We start from the raw sequence: 20,170 nt of genomic DNA, 5'->3' as shown, positions 1-20,170 counted from the left end.
TGATCAGATGTGACCGTAGTCATAAGCCAGTCAGTGAGATCAATCCTGTTGTATCATTTATTTTCAGGGGGATTTTATGGTCATTTTTCTAATTTCTTTGGTATCTCTTAGATAGCAGTACCTATCAGAGAGCAGCAGGCTCAGCTCTGCTTTTGCTTAATGCAAATATGTTTGTGTAGCTGCCTGAATGTCAGAGGTTCTTTTGGCGGGTCTCTTGTTTGTTCATGCAGGTTTTGTTTCCTTACATTTTAAAATTACCTTTGTCATTGGTAGCTGATACACACAGTGCTGAAAGGAGGAAAATTATCATCTTCAAATTTAAATATTAATCCCTAAGGCTGTGGCTATGCCTTCATTTTAGTAGGAAGGGACTCTCTTCCTCCATGCCAGGGATTCTGACAGAAACCATCTGCTCACCTTGCTGCAGCTGCAGAAGAAACACTGCCTCTGCTCTGTGTAGCGAGCTCATAACACAATACAGTGTCAGGCTAAGTGGTGCCTCCAGTCATTTTCTTCTTATATCTGAGTATGTTTCATCCAGTTTTAACTCATTCAGTCCCCATTCTCTTCTTTTTCTCTTGCATACCTCTCAGAAGCACAAAAAGGCATGCCACCATTTCAGTCCATCAAGCAGGTCACCCCACAAATGCCCAGTGGCTGACAGAGCATTACTGTTGTATTGCAGTGCTCTTCAGCTCCTGAGAACAGGCTTTGGGATATATTGCTCTTGCATGGTAAGTTGAGACACAGGACATCAGTTTAAAGGGAAGGCATTTGGTTTAATTTATATAGTGCTTATGTAAAAAAAGTTAAAGCCTAAGCAGATTTCAACAATTTCTAAATGTGCTGCTATCAAACTGGAAGTGTTGGATGGGTTTGGCTTGCTCTGTATGTAGTTAATAAGCTATCAACACTGCCAACAGCATAAGAAAATAGTTTGGACTGGCACTTCGCTGTGCTGTGTAGACTGCCTTTTAGATGAAGTAGCAGTAGGAAAACCAGAAATAAAACGTATGTCAGTACTAGCAACAGCTTACAGACAGGTTTTTCCTCATAAACTTATTTTAATGTCTTCTCTTAGACAGATAACAATTAATTCAGTGACAGTTTCCAGCAAACACTTTTTCAAATGTAGCAAGAGCAACTTCACAATAGCACAGTTTGTACAGCTGCTAAATTGATGAATCATATTTAAGCCATGTTTTGTTCTCTTATCCTCTAGCAGCTTCTGAATGTTCCTTGCATTCTCACATTTCCAGATGTTAAAGACTAGGCTGACTCTCACCCTGCAGAAGGCATGTAGACTAATATATATTAGGTAGAGGTGTAAACTACATCCTAAATGGAATTTAGTTGCTGTAAATTTCTCCTGCTGTTATTTTGCCTGTTCTTTTGGGTTTTTTGTTGGTTTTGGGGGTTTTTTTGGCCAGATTATGCCCTATTTATTTCTGCTAGACTTTAATTAATTCCTGTATTGAGAGAAAAATTACAACACCCCCAAAGCTCTAATGCTCTGTAAAAATGAGCAGTTGATCTGCCTAACAAAATCACGTGTAGTAGAGTCTGCTTTACCAATCAATATTGTTGCATCACTGCTTGCATAATGCTGATCAAATATTTGGGCTCTTTATTGTGGAGATCTTAGCAAGCTGTAGATTGTGCCCTAGCACTCTTTACCTGCTATGACTGTTTTTCACTGCTGTGAAATACTCCAGTGTTTTTCAAAGTTGATGTCTAGTACATATAAGTCAGCTGGATCAGTAGCCAAGACTAAACATTCTTCTTGAGGAGTGAGCATGAGCTCAGCCTCCCAGCTGGCATCTTAAGCCACTGCTGCAGGAAACACAGTTTTGTGCTGAAATGGAGCAGGTGAGGACAAGTGGTCTGGTGACATAGTTTCAGAAACCATGGGATGGTTCCTGTCACCTGTGCCTGGGTTGCATCTGCTACATGGTAAGGTAGGCATGTGCCAAGTGGAGTAGTGGGATGGAGATCATAGTTTCTGCTGAATTTAGAAGCCACATGGATGAAGCAAACATGTTAATGTGTGTAGTTGAGCTAAGATGGATCATGATCCATAAACATGCTCCGCATTAGGATGCTAGCTGGATGGATACCTGGGCTGTGTTCTCTTTGTCTCTTTTTCCACTCCATATATTGTCATATTGTACACATGCAACTCATCTGCCTTAAAGTACAGCAACAAAATTCAAAGCTGCAATTCTACCTACCTAGAGGAAGAAGCTGTCTTTGAAAGCCTCATAAAAATTGCTTTGGAGACATGAGAGAGGTATGGAAGTTTGAATGAATATGTCATTTTATGGTGTACACTCTTTCAAATACAAACCCGATAGTTATTCATGATAATAGCATGATAGGTCAGGAGCTGGCAACTGGTAGCATTCCAGATGAGAAAGCTGGTGCTGTGCACCTTTCTAGGAAAGAAACCTGAGAAATCCAGAAATTTTTAGTGGTTTTGGATTAGTTTTGCCACTCTCAGAATTTCCTTATCACCACACAGCTGAATGAGCTGCTTACATTAAAGGAACAGGCAGCTACCAAATTTTTTTGGCACTCAGAAATACTGCACAGATGTCTTCTTTCTCTGTGGCACTGCAGTATAGGGCAGGGCTCCCACTACTGCTGTGTGGTGAACTTGTAAGAAATGTGGGTCTGAATCCAGATCCCTTTGCACAGAAGTAAATCTTGTGGGCATTTTATTATCCACAGGTTCACTATAGAGACTGATCAAATCATGGTACTGTTGTCATCAGAAGTAGAGATACCATACAGGAATAGATTCTCTGCTCCTTTTCTGTACTGCAAAAAACCAGAGATCGGCATGTCTTCCAGCCAGCACAGCCACCTTTTTAATACCAACTTCTTTTTCTCGTACTGGTGTCCTGCTGGGGACAGAGTGTTGAAAAAAAGCACACAGTGTTCTGACTGTCTTCAGCTCTCTGTCAGCTTTTGAGCTTCTGCCAGCTTCTCTTTGTCAGCTCCCAAGGCCACTCTAAACTTCAGAGGTGCTGGAGTTGTGATCAGCTTTCTGGCTGAACTTAAACTTTGCAGAGAGCCAGCCTCCTGTAGTGTGTGTTTGGTAAACAGGAGAGACTTCAATAATAAGTTTAAATGCATGAAATTAATTCTGTTATCATGGATACATTGCCATGTCTCAGCTATCAGCCCACTTCTGTGACTGGCATGCATAACATTTATTTCAATTTTTGTCGGCCGGAGGGTAATGCCTTCCTCATCTGTCATGGTGGGTGCCTCTAGACAGGGACTTCCCTTACAGAGATGCAGCACAGGGCAGTACTACACCAGTGCTTCTTCAGCAGTGCCTTCCCTGCCCTCACCCAGCTTTATTTCACTCACCAGAGGACAGCCTCCGGTGTAATGCATCAGCATAGCAGCAGAGACTCTGCAGTAACTCCTGTCAGTGCAGAAGCCTGCGGCATACTTTCATATTGTGCGCTAGTGCTGAATGTGAATGACTTCCCCTGTATTGCTGGAGTTGCAGAAATTCTGCAGTATGGGCCTTGGTAGTAGTTACAAAGCAAAAGACTAGATCAAACTGAAGAACAGATTGTTCCAGCCACCCTCTTCCCTCCCCTTTGACAACTCTAGCTGAAGATAAAAAAAAGGGATTGAATCTAAGTGCAAAGAGTATGAACATGGTTCACAAGGTTCACAGGTTCACAATGCATATTTCTTACCACGTAACGATGCTGAGGTTGGGATCCTGACCTTTACGTATCCTTCTTGAGAAGAAATCGTTCCACTGAGATATTTTACTTTTGCTCCACACTGGCATTACTGGAGAGCTTATCCCACAAAGAGTTTCATTCATGGTTGACAGGCTTTAGCAATGGCTTGTCTTTCACACTGACAGTTCCTGTGTCTTACATATGTCACATCTATAGCCAGTTTCCCTGGCTTTGTGACCTGCCTTCAGACTGTTAGTGGAACTAATAAACAGGGCTGTGGGCCCTACTACTAGCAGCTGTGAGGACTAGCAAGGCCAAGCTATTGTATAAATATAAAGGGTATTTAGAAGATGCTTTGTGAGAGAAGAAGGCAAGCCTTTTAGAGTCCAGTCATAGCCTTCCCTGCTTGAGTTTCCAAAATTCAGTTTACTTCCTGGTCTTTGAATAGTGGACTTTATTGTTCACACTCTGAATCCAACAGCAGAGTCAAGGGAACTTTTAAGGGTGAATAAAGCTAGCCAGCCTGTGGCTAGTTTGGTGTTGTGGTGGAACAGGCAAGCAAACAAAGATTTCTAGCTGGAAGAAAGTGATTTCAGTGTCATTAGGGGACAGACTATATTATTCCCTGATGAAATATATCTACTGAGTGACAGAAGAGAAAAAGAAAAGATGATCTCAGGCTTGTCTGGCAGATGCGTACCTAAAATACACCACGAACATTTCTGTTAGATATGCTGCTGATGGCAAGCAGTACCAGGTGCAAATTAATGCTAACCATTTTCCCATGTGCTTTGCAAATGCATTTCTTCCTTTTGCCAAGGAGAAAGCAAAGCCTCAATGACATGATCGAAGTCTCAATGAAAACAGGAGATAAAAATTAAGTTCTCTGGAGATTCTTAGATCTCTAGGTTTTTTTACTTGAAATATCACACTGTCTTCATGACCCATTACAGCTTCTGTGACAGGAGCGGTATCACTGTGCTCCTTACAGAGCAGCAGTTCTGTAAGGCAAGGATCTTCTGCTGCTGAGCTCCAGCTGGCATGGTGGCCTGCCATTGTGGCTGTACAGCTGAAGAAGAGGAATTTACTAATGAAATGGACTTTGCTGTAACTTAAATGTATGTAAAATTTTCATTTTACTAGTGAAGTGGCTTTTTTGTATTCTCATGTATTCTGTTGACAGTCTCTATTTTTCACAAATTGCTTACATATTTAAAAGAAAAATACAATAAAATTAAAATAATTTTAAATGCAGCATTGAGTGTGATAAGCTTTCCTTGTGAAATCTGTTGTATTTAATGGAAGTGTGGGGTTTGCTCACTTTCACTAACAAATAACAACAGTGTGAATGTAAGGCTTATCACATACTTCTAGCTCTTGTGAGATTATCACAATTGTTGAGTTTTCTGAAGTTTTCCAAAATTAATGATACTGGATCATTTGGCTTGTAAATGAGGACTAGCCTCATCTAGATGGTTATTCTGGAAAAATTGAGCAAGATCACTCTACATCAGCTAAAATCCTTTTCAGTACATGATAAGGTGCTGTGAATCAACACTGATGTTTTCTTCAGCCTCTTAATGTTTCTGAGATAAGGTGTCTCCATATTAATCTGGAAAACTCCTTCTTTTATTCTATATTTTGATGCCAATTGAAAAAGAAGAACTCTTAAAATGCAGCTAATTTACACATGCTTTTGTGGTGGGTTTTTCTTATAGTTTCTATTCTAATTTATCTGAATAAGCAGAAAAGCTCCTCTCTTGCTGACTGTTATTGCTGAGAATGTGGTTTGCCACAAGATGTTTCCTAAGCTACAGAGAGCTAGGGTCATGATCATAAATCTAAATTGCAGATGTCACATGTTTTCCATGGTAATAAATTCTGATACCATAAATGCCAAACAATGCAGGATCATCCAGACACAAAAATTAGCCTTCAAGTGGCAGTTTTTTTCTTACTCTAGTGTGTGAAGTGATAGAATAAAAAAAAGTTTTGGTTAGAGACTGTGAGGTTTTTTTAAATAAAAATGTTCCTTTTCAAATATTTTCTTCTGAAAAGCCTGCAATGTTGGCAAATCTTTACCATATATACACAGACTTCTTCCCATTAAAATACTTTCTTTTGAAAGTCAGCTATATCTTCCTTGTGTTTGAAAAGCTCAGAAAGCATCACAGCATTTTAGAGCCTTTCTGAAAATCCTTAACAAACCTTAAGATAATGCTGTCACTGTGCTTCCTTATTGTGACAAAAAAACCTCAAAATGGCAAAAATGGCATGGAAGAACTTTAGAAACCTGTGGAAGAAATACTGAGCAATCAGGAATGAGAAATCAAGAGGGTGACTTGAATTTAATGAGCATGAACAACGGAAAGCATTATTTTTCTCCATTCTGAATATGTAACTTCATTCATTACTCCTTCCCATAGCTTTCATATTAATAAAAATTTTCCTTCTACCACCCTGTCCACTGTGTGACAATTTGATAGGACTATGCTGTCAACAGCCTTCCTTTGAGGAATAGAAGGTATGTAGCATGGATACGTATTTGGATGCAATAAGGAGACTGTTACTTTTCGGACTTACTGTGGTATCACCGCCTTGCAAACAGGGCATTCAATTTGCATCATAGGAAAAGGCAGTGTATTGTGTTGGTAATCTATTGAAAGCTGTTTTTCTACTCCTGTATAGAAACAAAGCTGCTATCTATACATGCTGCCAAATTAGTATGTTATTAAAATCATCAAGCTGCAAACTCAGGTGGCAACTAGTGTATTTTAATGCTGATCTTACTGCATTTTCAAATTTGGGTAGTGTCATATCATACTCTGCAGGGGTTTCTGATCACAATTGTTTGACCTGTGAATTGTTCAGAACTCTGGTACAATGCAGTGTTCTGGAATAGATGTTTAATGCGTTTGATTTGTATTAATATCTTGTGAGTTGTGAGAGATGACAGCATCAGAGTCACATCTTTAGAGGACTGTGGTATGAGGCATTGTCTAAGCAAGTGATCATCAGTGTATTCTCTAAAAGGTAACTGGAATTTTCAAGATATTCATAGTGACTGCACAAACATTCTTTTGTCCTTTGACATGCTGCATCATAACACGGCAACACACCAACAAAAAAAAAAAGGGTTATTTGCACAAATATATGAAAAATGGTACAAATGGCTTACAAGTTTTGTTTTTCACATGAAATCCATCTACCAAACCTCATTACTCTTACTATGGCTTATGTTCCAGCTCCTGTGAACATTTACCAAAATCTGTGTTTTTAATAGTAACTGCTGGGGAAAAGAAAAAAAATGGTTTTTTCCTCTAACTGTAGGAAACAGGCCAAATTTTTTTGTTCCTGATGAAACCATGCTGACCAGCAGATGTCAAATTCATGTTCTGCCCGGGTGGGAATAGGATCTTTATAAAACTGGGATTTGCTCTAAGGAACTCTATAGCACTGTTTTTCAGTGAAATAAGGTATGAAGATCCCAACAGTAAAACATGACATTTGTAGGGGTAGAAGAAGTCTGTATATTCTTGATTCATAAAAATATTTTCAGAATACCCACTCCTTCCTTAAAAAGATTAATTTTAAATCTGTTGTAAAGCGAGAACCAAAATGTTGAAACCTTGAAATGATGTAGCAAGGGAGACTTAGTTTCTGAGTAGCTGTAGCTGTTAGCAGACAATGTTCCTGAGAGCTTCTGAAATTTTTGGCACAAGAGCAGATCCTGAGCTGATGGAAGCTGGCATGGTTTCATGACCTCTAATAATAAAATCTGACTATCTTAGGTATTGATGGAGTGGTAGCCTTAGTGAAATGCTTTAACAGTTGATTTGGAGGATGAACATAAACAGACTGAAAAATATGTCTAAATTTAGTCAATACTACTAGAATGGCATAGATGTGGGCCCTATTGCAAATGTCTTTTTCAGGACCAAAGGTTCCACCTGATCTCTTTTGATTATGGCCTTGAAAAGGTGGTGATACCCTCTGTGCTGGTTTGGCCAAACTTAGAAATATATCCTCTGAGAGAAGCAGGCCACAAACCACCGCTCCCCCACCAGGTTTGGGAAAAATCGAATTTTCCTCAAAAGAAAGTGAAAGAGATAAAAACTATTTGTTTAACAAACACACAGGAAAAAAAAAAATAATGCTAAATAATATAATCTCTCGCTGTGGAGAGAAAAACCTGGGAAAATTTCAGAGTCCTTCCATAGTCTCTCTCTCTCCCCCTCCTTGGAGCTGGGACGGGGTGGTGGGCCCCCCTCCAGGGCCAAGGCCTTGGTGGAAATTCCTCCTGATGTATTGTGATGTTGAAACAGTCCAGCAGAGAAAAAGGGAAAAAAAATGAAGTCCCAGGAAAACAGAAGTTCAATTTTTGTTGAAAAGGAGCTGAAAAACTGGCCGAAAGCTGGCTGGAAAACAAGCAGGCTGCTTCCCCCCTCCAACTCTGCAGAAGCAGACAGGTTTTATCTTTGTGTCTTTGGAACATGAAAACAAACTGCTCTGAAAAAGTACACTTTTCTCTCTCCCCTCTCAGGCTCAGTTTAAAGGCATAGAAAGGCATATATACTAATTTCTGGGCATAGTGCAGCAATAGGGAATACAACATCAAGTCACCCCAAGACACCCTCTTTAGAGCAGATCATACCCTTCTGCCCCAAGGGGCAAGAACAGTTGAAGGTTTAACATTTTATCCTTGAATTTGAATTCTTAACTTGAGTTCTCCTCTCTGACTGCTTGAGTGACGGTTGTCTTCAAGGAAAAAAAAAAATCAAAACCAAATGGTATTTCAATTTTTAAGTGGGATTTTGGTTCAGCTGTTTGTTTCCTGAGGTCTGTCAGTGTTTCTCCAAACCAGAGGTTTGTCTGGCTAATGGAGGTGAACACAGTTCCTTGAGGGCCTGTGATGTAACTACCCCGAGAGAAGAGACTCCCAGCCCCAGAGGGGCTGAAGGCTTAACAGTTCATCTCTCTCTCCTTTGGCTCACTCTTGTTTGTAACAGTACTTGACACAGAGCTTTACAAATTAATTTTCTGCTTAGTACATAGTTTTTTTAGCCACCTTAAATGAATGACTCTTGATGGTAATTGTGAGCCTAATATTGACAAGGTGACCAAAAACTGAAAGCAAGTTTAGAAGAGAGGGATGACCTGTCTTTTTGACTTCGCAGTAACCACTCCAGCAATCTGTAGGGTTGTGCTTTTAAGAGTGTCACACATTCCTCAGCTAGAGTAGTGATGAATATGAGAGAAAGGAGCAATCGCTATCATTTATAGATGTGAATTAGGATGTTTAGGGTATCTGTGGGGATAATAAGCCATGTCTTTGCAAATCCTCATCAACTATGAAAATATTTCAAAATGATGAAATGTAGAGCTACAGCCAAAAAGGGCTGGGAGTTAAATTACCTTTGTATCCTTAGAGTTGAACTACAAGTATTAAAATTTATCTTAAATATTTAAGTGCTAGCATATTAGCATACTGTTATTTTCAGAGATCTGAAATCTTTATGGTAGGAAGCTCCTGTGTCGATTTAGCTGTATTATCTGTGGAATTATCTGTGGAAGGATATCCATTTGCAGAAGATTCATTCATGAAACTAAAAATGAATACAAACTTTTAGGACACTGAAACTATCCCTTGTCCACTACTCCTAGCAGTACTGTGTTTGAATATTTTGTGGCACTTCACTCATCTCTGTAAGGCACAATTTAGTAATACAGACCACAAAAATTCATTTGTGTTCAAGTTATTGATAAGAGGGTGTCTATACGGTTTTGCATATCTCTTTTGCACAGGAAAGAAGGGAGAAATACAGTTCCTTGGTTTTTCCATAGTATTGTTGTTTCATTAATGCACCATTTTGGCTACTAATTTGTGAGAAAACAAACAGAGCTGATAGCTATTTCCTATTGCATAGATAATTACAGCCTGCATTAGTAAGTGCTTGGCCATGATGCACTTGCAGTTTTGTTGTAGTGAACTGGAGTGAAATTAAAATTATTCAGATGTCTGGATTTTACTAATTGCATGTGAGTGACTGGTGGTATTCCTCCTCTTTATAATAAAAAATACTATGGAGGACTTATCACAGTGGTTAAAACCAAGAGGGGGAAAGTGCAGTTTTTCTTTTCTTTCTTCTTGTTTATTGCTGGAGTCACTTCACTGAAATCAGTAGTTAATAACTCATATGTCTGATTAATTTCTTATGACAAGTTCCACCATCCCAGTGAAAGATTAGTATATTCACTGGATCATGTGCACCTGACTTAGTTGAAGGATTATACCACTAAAGTACTTTGTGACTGACAATGTAATTGCTAAAATCCATTTTGAATGTTGCTGCATAGCAGTTTCCTTTCAAGTCTGTTATTGTCAATATTACTGACTGTAAAGGGAAACATAGTTCAATGTATTACATTGTATCAGGGAAATGAAACAGTAGCACAATATAATTTTCCAACTAGTTTTCAAACTGAATATTTTATAAAAAACCCATAGTATTCGCTAAAGTCATACTACCAGAGTTGCCTTTCTTTCTTTCTTTCTAGATAAGTGAGTTGGGTATTTTATGTATCATTTACGTAACACTCAAGATCTTTCATGGTGTGAATATAGGGGTTTTTTTAATCAATCTCTCTGTCTTTCTCTCTGTCTATCAAGTTTATATATAAACTTTTGATTTTTACTACTTTGGGCTGAGTCAGTATCTGAGAGTTCTCAGGCATGGGTGCCTCTTGCGTTCTGGATGGCTAGAGCCTGGCCTTGGGAGCTTCTTATTGCTCTGTGCTTAGGTATGGTTTCTATCCTTGGTCAAAGATTGGGTCTCTGAGGCTTGAGCAGTAATATTTTATTTCTGAGTGTTTAACTTCAGAGTGTGTTTGAAACAAGTTTTTCAGAAGGAATAAGTGTGATGGTTGTACTGACTTAACAGGAAAAAAATCCTAGCATTTCTACAAGGAAATGTCGTAGCTAGATTTTTCAGTTGTTGCTGAATCTGTTTATTGTTCTTATTTTAATTGCAGAAAGTGAGTGAAAAAGTAGGAGGTGCAGAAGGAACCAAGCTAGATGATGATTTCAAAGAAATGGAAAGGGTAAGTCTAAATACAGATGCATATATTCATTATTACCAAGCATTTTTTTCTTTCTAGGACAGGAATTTCAAAAGTTTTGTCCCTGAGTCACTCAGAGAATTTTGAAATACTCAGCTTTTATTCAGAGTTTTCCATTTTCTATTTCTTTTTGTTTTCTGACCAAGGGATATGTAATGTATGGCACTCTATAATGCAAATATTTCATTCAGAGATTGAGGCTTAAGTCAGCTACAAATTAGCTGTATTTAAACCCTTGCAGAGGACCTCTGAAAACTGAGTCTGTTTACAAGACGGCTATTTCAGTGGCAAGGGTGCTTGTAATTCTCAGCTCCTTGATTATCAAGGCACTGGGCATTACAGTGGCACTGGGATATTCATTCACAGGTTCAGAGGTCCTGTTAGGCAGTCTCCACTGGCCAAATGTTTCAGGTAGATGGGGCTAACCCTCCCAACAGGCTGCTTGGTGAGGCTGGCAGTGACAGCGCTGAGTATCTTAGTGGAGAGGAAAAAAAAAAGAAAAAAAAGCCACACCTGTGTGTGGCAGTGATAGTATTTCACCTGAAAGGATCAATAGGGGCAGGGTTTTTTCAGGCTTCAACTTTGAAAAGTACTGTCAAATCTTGTAATAAAAACTTGTGCTATGAGATTTGTAAGGTGTGTATCTGATATATAACTCTGATTAAGAGAAGAAGAAGCTGTTTATCTGTACCTTTGTATAATGAGGTGGGGAAAAAATCTTGGATTCAAAATAAAGGACATATCCTTTGTGCTTCTTACAGAGAAAGTACAGAGTTGGGTTCTCCCCTTCCTCTCAGCTTCTGTTTGAATGGGTTGCAAGTATAGGCATTCCCACTGGAAGATGTTAACAAAGATACAGAAAACTAGTGTAAAGTTTAGAGTGGAAAACAGGACATCACAACAGCCAGGTGTGAGTCCCACATTGTGCTTGGCATGGGTTGGCAGCTCAAGAGATAGGAGCACTGAGAGCTGAGAAAGAAGTGGTGTAAACTTATCAGTTGCCTCCACACTCCCCACCCGGCCCTGTGCCCACTGCCAGCTTTTCTGCAGGCAATGGACATAATCCTTCTGCATGTCCCTGGCCTTCTGTTCCCTCGCCCCCACTATCCTCTGCAGCCTCCTAACCATTTCTGCATTCCCTGCCAGGCAGTTCAGCAACTTATTCACCCAAGTCTGGCAGACCTCTCCTGCTTCTCTGTGTAAAGGATAGAGCAAGACCCGGCAGATGGCAGTGACAACAGGAAACAGGAAAGACATCATGACAGCCTGATGCAACCAACCTATCTCAGGTGTTCTTTTTTAAAATAGGAACTTGCCATTATGGTAAAGGAGTTCACTCTGTAGGACACAAGCTACCCTGAAGAGAAATGCAATGTGTCCTCATAAATACAGAGTACAGGACATTACAGGGACCCCCAATCTGCCAAAGCAGCATTTTTTCTTTGAGACCTGATTCTGAGAGTGAGAATAGTTGCATACTTTGCAACATTCGTCTAGGAAGTGGATAGGAACTGCTTTCTGAGAAAGGAAGACTTCTTAATACAGAAGAAAGTAGAAGAAAGTAATGCTATTCAGTTCTAAGTATTTTAAAATCCTAAATATAGGAATCAGCCAGGGGGAAATGGTCAGTGCATTCATGCTGATAGGTTTCTTGAAACTGGAAACTGAGTGATATTTAGTCTTCCTTACCCCAATTTTACCAGACCTTGCTCTGGAAGAGGTAAACAGCCCATTTTATCATTAGTGGTTGATTTTGAGTGACTTCTACTTCCTTTCTGGCAGTTATTAGGGGATCAAAGATAGCCAGCTATCCAAAAAGTTGTCAGCGACTGTTCTATCAAAAAGTTTATACCCAGGGTTATATAAAGAATTAGCACGGTGCAGTGATCAAATGTATCAATAATGCTGTACAATGTATCAAATTCCTAATTCATCCTGAGGTACTCTGTATTGATGGCCTTACTTTAGAATGGATCTGCTATAAACTGAAATGGTGGACTCACGCTTTAGTAGTTTTCCAGGTATTATCACCATTCTGGCACCAGGGCTGTTCTGAAGTACATAAAAATAAAATTGTAAGAAGAGTTAAAAGAATTTATAAGAACAAAATGAGAGAAAAACTTCTTCCTTTTGTCTAACTTTCATGTTTCTTTTTGTTTAACCCTCTGTCTTTTAGAAAGTGGATGTTACCAGCAGGGCAGTTATGGAAATAATGGCAAAGACAATAGAGTATCTTCAGCCAAATCCAGGTAACCTAATTTCACAATTTTACAATTTTGCAGCACTTTTTGAAAACACTCTTTCTTACCAGTATAAAGTCTGAGAGATCTCATCCTCACTGGTGCAATTAAGGCTGACACAAAATTGGTGAAGTTACCGTGAAGTAAGCAACAGAGATGAGTACAGGCCTCTATGTTAGGCTGTCATGGTGAATGGAGACTGGCTTTGGAAGGCTTGTTTTCCTTTTGAGTCTTCTTACTTTGGGTAAGTGGGCAGCACATGCCCACCAACCAGGTGCATTTACTTGCAGGAGCCTGTGTGTCAGCAATGTGAGCCTGGGGGCCTCCCCTGAAGCTGGCGACAGCTGTGGACTGCCCAGGGCAGCAGGGCAGTGCCTGCAGCCAGCGCCCGTCCCACAGCTCCAGCCAGGAGTGGGAGCCACTGGGGCAGCCCTGACATCAGGCACCACCCTGGGCATGGGGCAGCTGAGGCCCTGCAATCAGCCCACGCGTGGGGACCAGGAGAGGCACGGTAGGAGTGTCTGCAGAAGACAGCTCTTTCTTTTACCTTCCCAGTCATTCGCCATGTGAAGGAAAAGGACCAGGCAGTCCTTGCAGACCATGGTAAAAAAGGCAAAGTTTCAAAGCAATTTCCTTCATGGCACAAGAACAGATACCTCTTCTCCTTTTCCTCTGGACCTCTGGCAATTTCCCATCCTTATTACAGAAAAGGGATGGTGCAAAAGAGCTTTTGATGTCATACTGGAGAAAAGGACAGAAAACCAAGTGTTATCAGACATGTCTAAACTGAACCCTCAAAATAGAAACCAATGAGTCTTTTCCATGGGGAGATGGAACAACATGTTCAATTGGGGTCATGGAGAATTACATGTTCCTCTTTTGCCAAAGGTTTCTTGCAAGGAGGGGTGATCTGGACCTGTAATAAACAAGTAAACCATTACATTGAATAATACGGAGACTTCTGTAGTGATCTAGGAACATAAGTGTTTTGATACTAGCGTAAGTCAGTGCCAGCATCACTAATAAGGTCAATGGAGTTAGCTGGTGATAAATCACAAAATCACAGAATATGCGGAATTGGAAGAGACCCTCAAGGATTATTGACTCCTGGCCCTGTGCAGCACCATCCTCAAGAGACACACCATGTGCCTGAGAGTGTTGTACAAACACTTCTTGAACTCTGTCAGGCTGGTGCTGTGACCACTTCCCTGAAGATAAAATCAGGCCCTCTGTCTACCATAAGTATCTTAGAGTTTCATGGAACTACAAAGAAAATTCACTCATTCGCACTGAGAAATTTTATTCTTAATAGCTAAAATAAATTTGAACTGCTGTGAAATATTTCAGCTCCAGTGTGGTATGCTGAAGGACTGTTGCTGGTACAGATTAATTAGAGATATTTTTATGTTAGACCACAGAAGAGAAGATAATTTTGATGATGCTTGAAAAAACTAAAAAGGAGAAGTAGTATTTACAAGTTCAAGAACAGCTAGAGAGAAAATAATGATGACTAGAACAGTTTCTATGTCAGCAGATGAAAGTCTCTGTATGATTTGAGTCTACAGCTTCATTGCTCATCATAAGAAAATACTCTGCAGGAAAAGCAACAGGATTGGCAAACATTATGGGGATAGTGATAAAATTGTTAACTGCTGTCAAACCGCTGTTAAGCAACACTGTGTAGACTGAGTTCAGTTCTTCTCTGACTGCCTTCCTGACACAGCTGAGTGGTTATGATTGCTGTGAATCATGAAACAGGCTCACAGCAAAAGCAGAGAGCAAAATTTCTGCAAGTAGCTAAGGGTGTGATTTCAGGCAGGTGCAAATTTGGAATGCTGCCTGAAAGAACAGTTTCCATAGTCTAGCTACATATCCCTTCATCTGCTTGTGGCACGTGCAAGTAGAATCAAAAATTAAAAATCATAATAGGCAGGAGGAAGATTTACTTTCATGCCTATATAATGAGATCATGTTACTCATTCTACAAGTAAGAGGAAAGGAGGACTAAATCTTTTCAGTATTCATCTGATCTTAGATTGTTTTATGTCAGTTGCAAAATGGCTCCCTAGAGTGAGAAGAATTGTAATTTATTTTTTCAATAAAATAAAAATTTTTCTCCTTTAAAATTCTCCCTACAACTATATTACCTTTTACATGGGTAACCAAAAATACCAGTTTTCAGTATTTCCCATTTTCTTTCTCACTTTCATAAAAATTAGGAATATTACATTGGGAAAACGGAGGGAATTTAATTAAAAAAAACCAAACCAAAACAAGCCATGAACAGGAAAGAAACCATTTAACAGCAGTATTTTAAAGATTAGAAGTTTACCTGGGTTTGGTAGGAAGAAGAGGAGTTGGGATGTAGCACACATTCCTTGATATGTAAGATGTGCCTGGAAAACACTTGGATAACATAATACTGTGATACTACAGATCACTTGGGTCTGTGGTGTTTTGAAACATCAGTAAAAGAAGTATGCCTCATTGTCTAACTTTTGCTTTCTACTCTTACCTTGCTGTCCAAAATATAGCCACTTCATTTTTTATATTCCCTCTTACACTTCTTTCTTTAATTTCTGAAAATACTCTCATTTGTTCCTGATTTAATCCAGCTTGCTGCCTCCATTCCTCTGACTAATCTTGATTGTGCCTTAGTTTCTTTTGTGTTTCTGTATTTTCTTATTCCCACCATCATTTCAATGACATTTAACTTTGTTAAAATGCAGTTTCTTATACTGAACTGACTGTTGTTTTTTAGTGGGTAGAAACAGAAGGCATCAAGAAATTCAGATGTTGACAAGCATAATCTGATGGCACTGAAGGGTAATGGGAAAACTAACAAAAACATAATCATGTTAAAAATGTTAAAAATATGTTGTGCTTTCATAGCTGCTTCTCAGGCAAAATAAGTACTGTGAGACTTGCCTGATTTTCCTGTGTCTGTTTCCATCTCTGTCTCTGTGTGAACAGATATATAAGCTGCAAAGTCAAACATACTCAACAACAAGAATTCTCTCTTGATATGCACTTTTTACAATAAATATATGAAAAACATTTGTTGACTCCAGTCTGCTAATACTATGTTTTGCTGCAATAATGTGTGCAAGGTTGGATTTTGACCAATGAAATCAGCGCACAACAGTGTGAACTACTAATGTTTTGTAAACAGAAATACTAACTTTTAAGAGCACCTTATAAAGTCAAGCATTTGCAAGGGGGAAGGTAGAGATATTCATAGCTGTCCTTCAGTAGCACAAACAATAATGTAGTTAAGAAACATGCTCTGAGTCCACATTGCTGACAACACGAATTAGCTGGCAAAATTTGAAGCCAAACGGCATTAATTAATTCACTCTCTTCAGGCCATTCACATGCTGTTGCAAAAATTCACTAAAGTACATCAGAAAACAAATTAATTCTTTTATGTTTGCTGTCTTTGTTTTCATCAATTATGGTACTTGTGTCCTTTCTTTTGATCTTCAGTTGTGTGTCTGAAGTAAAATGCAAGCCAAAGTACAATTGAAAATCTTATTGAAGTAGGAGTTTCCCTAAATCCCCATAAAAAGCAAAAAGTGTTGCAAAGGTTGCTGCACATCATGTTTGGGGACATAGGCCGCCTTTAAAATTCTACAACAGAAAAACTTTCAGACATTTAAAAAATGGGGGATACCACAGTTTAATCTTGAGTGTACCTAGTCTGAACTTTCCCTTGAGGGGAAGGCTGGCTCAATCTGGCATCCAGCTGGTACCTAGGGATTTTAAGATAAAGAAGAATTTGGAATATGTTAAAGATTTTCTTCTCTGTCACGTGTCAAACATGCTATCTTGGGAGTGTTCCTGGGCTTACTTCTGTCCAAGTCATTTCAAGGGAAGCTTTGACTTAGAAGTTCAGGACAGAGACTCCTCTCTAGTTTGCCAACAAAATAAAAATGGTAATGACCAACAACATTTCATTCCTTTGCTCTAAGAAGAACTAATGAAAAACAGGGCTTAGTCCTAAACCTATGTAGGTTTAAAGTACATTTTAAGTCACTCACATAAATGTAAACACAAGAATGCATTTATGCCTGTGTAGGCAAACAATAGCATGTTTGTAACATCTGTCACTTGCCTTCTTCAGCTTCCAGAGCTAAACTCAGCATGATCAACACTATGTCAAAAATTCGAGGCCAGGAAAAGGGACCAGGCTACCCTCAAGCAGAAGCCTTGCTGGCAGATGCGATGCTGAAATTTGGCCGAGAACTTGGTGAAGAATGCAACTTTGGTAATTTGTTTACTTCCTTTTCCATTATAATGTAATAAAAATGGTAGTAAAATTTCATATAGCTTTCACTATTAAAGGGCTGCACTCTTATAGAGGAAGAACTTCTGCAAGAAGCATTATAGTTCTGCTTCATCAGACTTTAAGTTTGGTCTAGGCCTGTTTTGAGTATCTTTTGAAGATTTGCACTAGAGAATTTTTCCTCATAAATGAAAGTCAAATTGTTTCCATTTGTACCAATAACCAGATAGGCTTTAGCTCTCTATCATAAATTGTGATACTGTGACTGTGTTGGGATGAAATACATCCATGTACAGAAACTGTGTTGTTGTCTATGCATATACAGACCAAAGCCTCTTTGCCCTCAGAATCCTTAAACTGTTATCGTCTTCATTGCAAGCAAGGAATAAAAGCCAAGAGATTTTTAATAGGCTTTGGCCTTTTTTTCTGACCAAATTCCACATTTTAAGGCAATGTGAACACTCCTGTCTTATCTGTTAATTGCTCCTCCCTCCAAGCCCAAATGAGTTTACAGCTGAGTTACAAATGTTAAACTGACTCTTAAAACTTTGTTCAGCAGTAGAGTTCTGGTTATAAAAAGATGACACTCACAACAGCATATTTTGTCTTTCTGGCTTGTTTGGACTTCTTTGTGGCCATTTCTACATGACAACACACAGGACCCTCAAATTGGACTGTGAAACTCCTATTCTCTATTTGAACCATCATAAAACTGTTTTCTTGACATTTGGAATGGAAAAAAGTACTTTCTTACTTTTTTTTATGTAATTCACTAGTTAGCTTGACAGATGTAGTTTGATTTGTGCTAAATACTACTGATTTTTTTTAATGGGTTGCCTCTCATTTGCTAAATTTCAAACATATTTTTAAAAGGAAAATGAACAAATATAATCTAGTTTCTGCAAATTGCTGTATATTCTGTGATAGCTGCACTAACATGCAGCAGAACAGATACAGCAATTATTTTCACATTCTTAACTAATAGCAGCTATTATGGCTATTTGTCAGTCTTTGTCCAAATCTGGAAGGCTCTCTCATTTCACAGTGCATTGCTGGCATCCACTGCTTGGGAGACAAAGCTCTTTTGGTTTTCAGACCCTTCGTACTACTTCAAAGTGGATTTTTTTTATCCCTAACCTATACCTCAAACCAAGAGGGTATGTTTGAGCTTCTTGCTTTTCTTCTTATGCAGCAGAAGTAAAACAGAATGGTAATTTTTGTGGCCCTCAAGTTAATCCTGGAGGAAATCTCAAAAGGCAGCTAATTAGGGTTATTGAAGTTTATGAGCTTCAAATACCTACACTTGAGTAGTCTATGTAGTAGACCTCCCAAATATAGTAATACTATGAAGTCTATAGTCTCATCAAAAAAACCTTTCATTAAAAAAAACAATCTGTGAAATTGTTAAGAATTTTTACGTTTGATACTGTCACCAGTCTCACTGATAGAAACGGGGAGACTTAGGCTTGAATTAAAACTATTTTAAATGCAAAGTAGTGATGGTACCACTGAGAAAATACAGTTAAATCTCTTCCAGCATGTTTGTTTCAACAGAGTAAGGAATAAATGGACAACAAGGGATGTGGAGGAAGCTGTCTTGACACAGCATGGAACCAAAAATTCAGCTGTATTACAAGGCATGAACTCTGGTGGCTGCAGTGGTGTAAAATCTATATTGCTCTTTCACATAGTGCATCATCCTCTGTTTCTTTCCTAAACTTCAGACTTAAAATGAAATACTAACTGAATTTTCCGTGAAGTTTCCATGAGTCAGCTTCATTCTATGGTGATTCAAAACTAGGTTAATTTGAGGAAAACTGCATCTTTTCTTTCAGGACCAGCACTTGTTGATGTGGGAGAAGCTATGAAGGAGCTTTCTGAAGTCAAGGACTCTTTAGATATGGAAGTAAAGCAAAACTTCATTGACCCACTTCAGAATCTCCATGACAAAGATCTGAGAGAAATACAGGTATTTCCATCAATGCAGTATTTTAATAATGCCAAATGTGTGGACTGTCTATATATTCAGAATTTTTATTAGTTGTGTAGTTTAAAATGGGGCACTCAGGTTTGAAGAGACTTGATTTTTGTCTCTTTTGGCTTGAATTTTACATTTCAATTCTGTGTCTCTTGTTGATGGTTTAGAAAGGGAAAGATCAAAATTTGAACATTTTTGGATGGTAGAATTTTCAGTCTTATGCAGGCATGAACACAGTACTCTAAGCTTACCATTTGAAAGCTCGTTTCACAAAATAGATGTACCAATGTTTACATTCCATTTTCTAGTGTATGGCAAATGCTTATTGGCCTAAGTAGCTGCTGTTCTCAGCTCAGTAAGGCTTTAATACTATTAAATATATGTGGATGAAAGATATCTTGGACTGTTTGATGTAATTTATAAAATTGGTAGTTATATCACAGTCGATGACAAATTGATTCTTCTGGGAGAAAGTAAACGCCTCAAGTAACCATGGTCATGCCGGTAGCATTAACTTTTGGCCAGTTGGATGTGGCAGCTGCTAAACAGATAAACATGAATGTTACCTCAGTTAACAATCTAGAAAATCTTCAGTATAAGAAAATCTTAAGATAATTTAGTGGTCTGGTAGAAATTATTAAAAATTCTGTGTTGCTTTGTTTATGAGTGCTGTCACACAGACAAAAATGTACTAAGTTCTGCTTTTAAAAGAATTTTCTCCTGAACATCTAGGGAAAAAAACATAGTGCTCAGGTAATTCTTCATTAAAGAGCAAGAAACCTGCATATCTTTAATACAGATGGTAAGTGAAGTTGTCCATTCTGCATGGCCTTTTATT

At 38.7% G+C, this 20,170-nt stretch overlaps 1 protein-coding gene across 1 annotated transcript in view; it reads left to right on the top strand.

The window, feature by feature from the left end:
* SH3GL2 (SH3 domain containing GRB2 like 2, endophilin A1) overlaps positions 1 to 20,170 on the top strand; it is a 92,635-nt gene that overhangs the window by 63,370 nt on the left and 9,095 nt on the right. The window contains exons 2-5 of the mRNA XM_032096548.1: positions 10,743 to 10,811; positions 13,006 to 13,078; positions 17,193 to 17,336; positions 19,190 to 19,323. Of these exons, the coding sequence (XP_031952439.1) occupies positions 10,743 to 10,811; positions 13,006 to 13,078; positions 17,193 to 17,336; positions 19,190 to 19,323 (420 nt within the window). The remainder of the gene's footprint in view (positions 1 to 10,742; positions 10,812 to 13,005; positions 13,079 to 17,192; positions 17,337 to 19,189; positions 19,324 to 20,170) is intronic.

Source organism: Corvus moneduloides, chromosome Z (genome assembly GCF_009650955.1).
Source record: "Corvus moneduloides isolate bCorMon1 chromosome Z, bCorMon1.pri, whole genome shotgun sequence".
Taxonomy (NCBI): Eukaryota; Metazoa; Chordata; class Aves; order Passeriformes; family Corvidae; genus Corvus; species Corvus moneduloides.
Note: the sequence above shows the minus strand (reverse complement) of the source record. Positions and strands in the feature narration are given on the sequence as shown.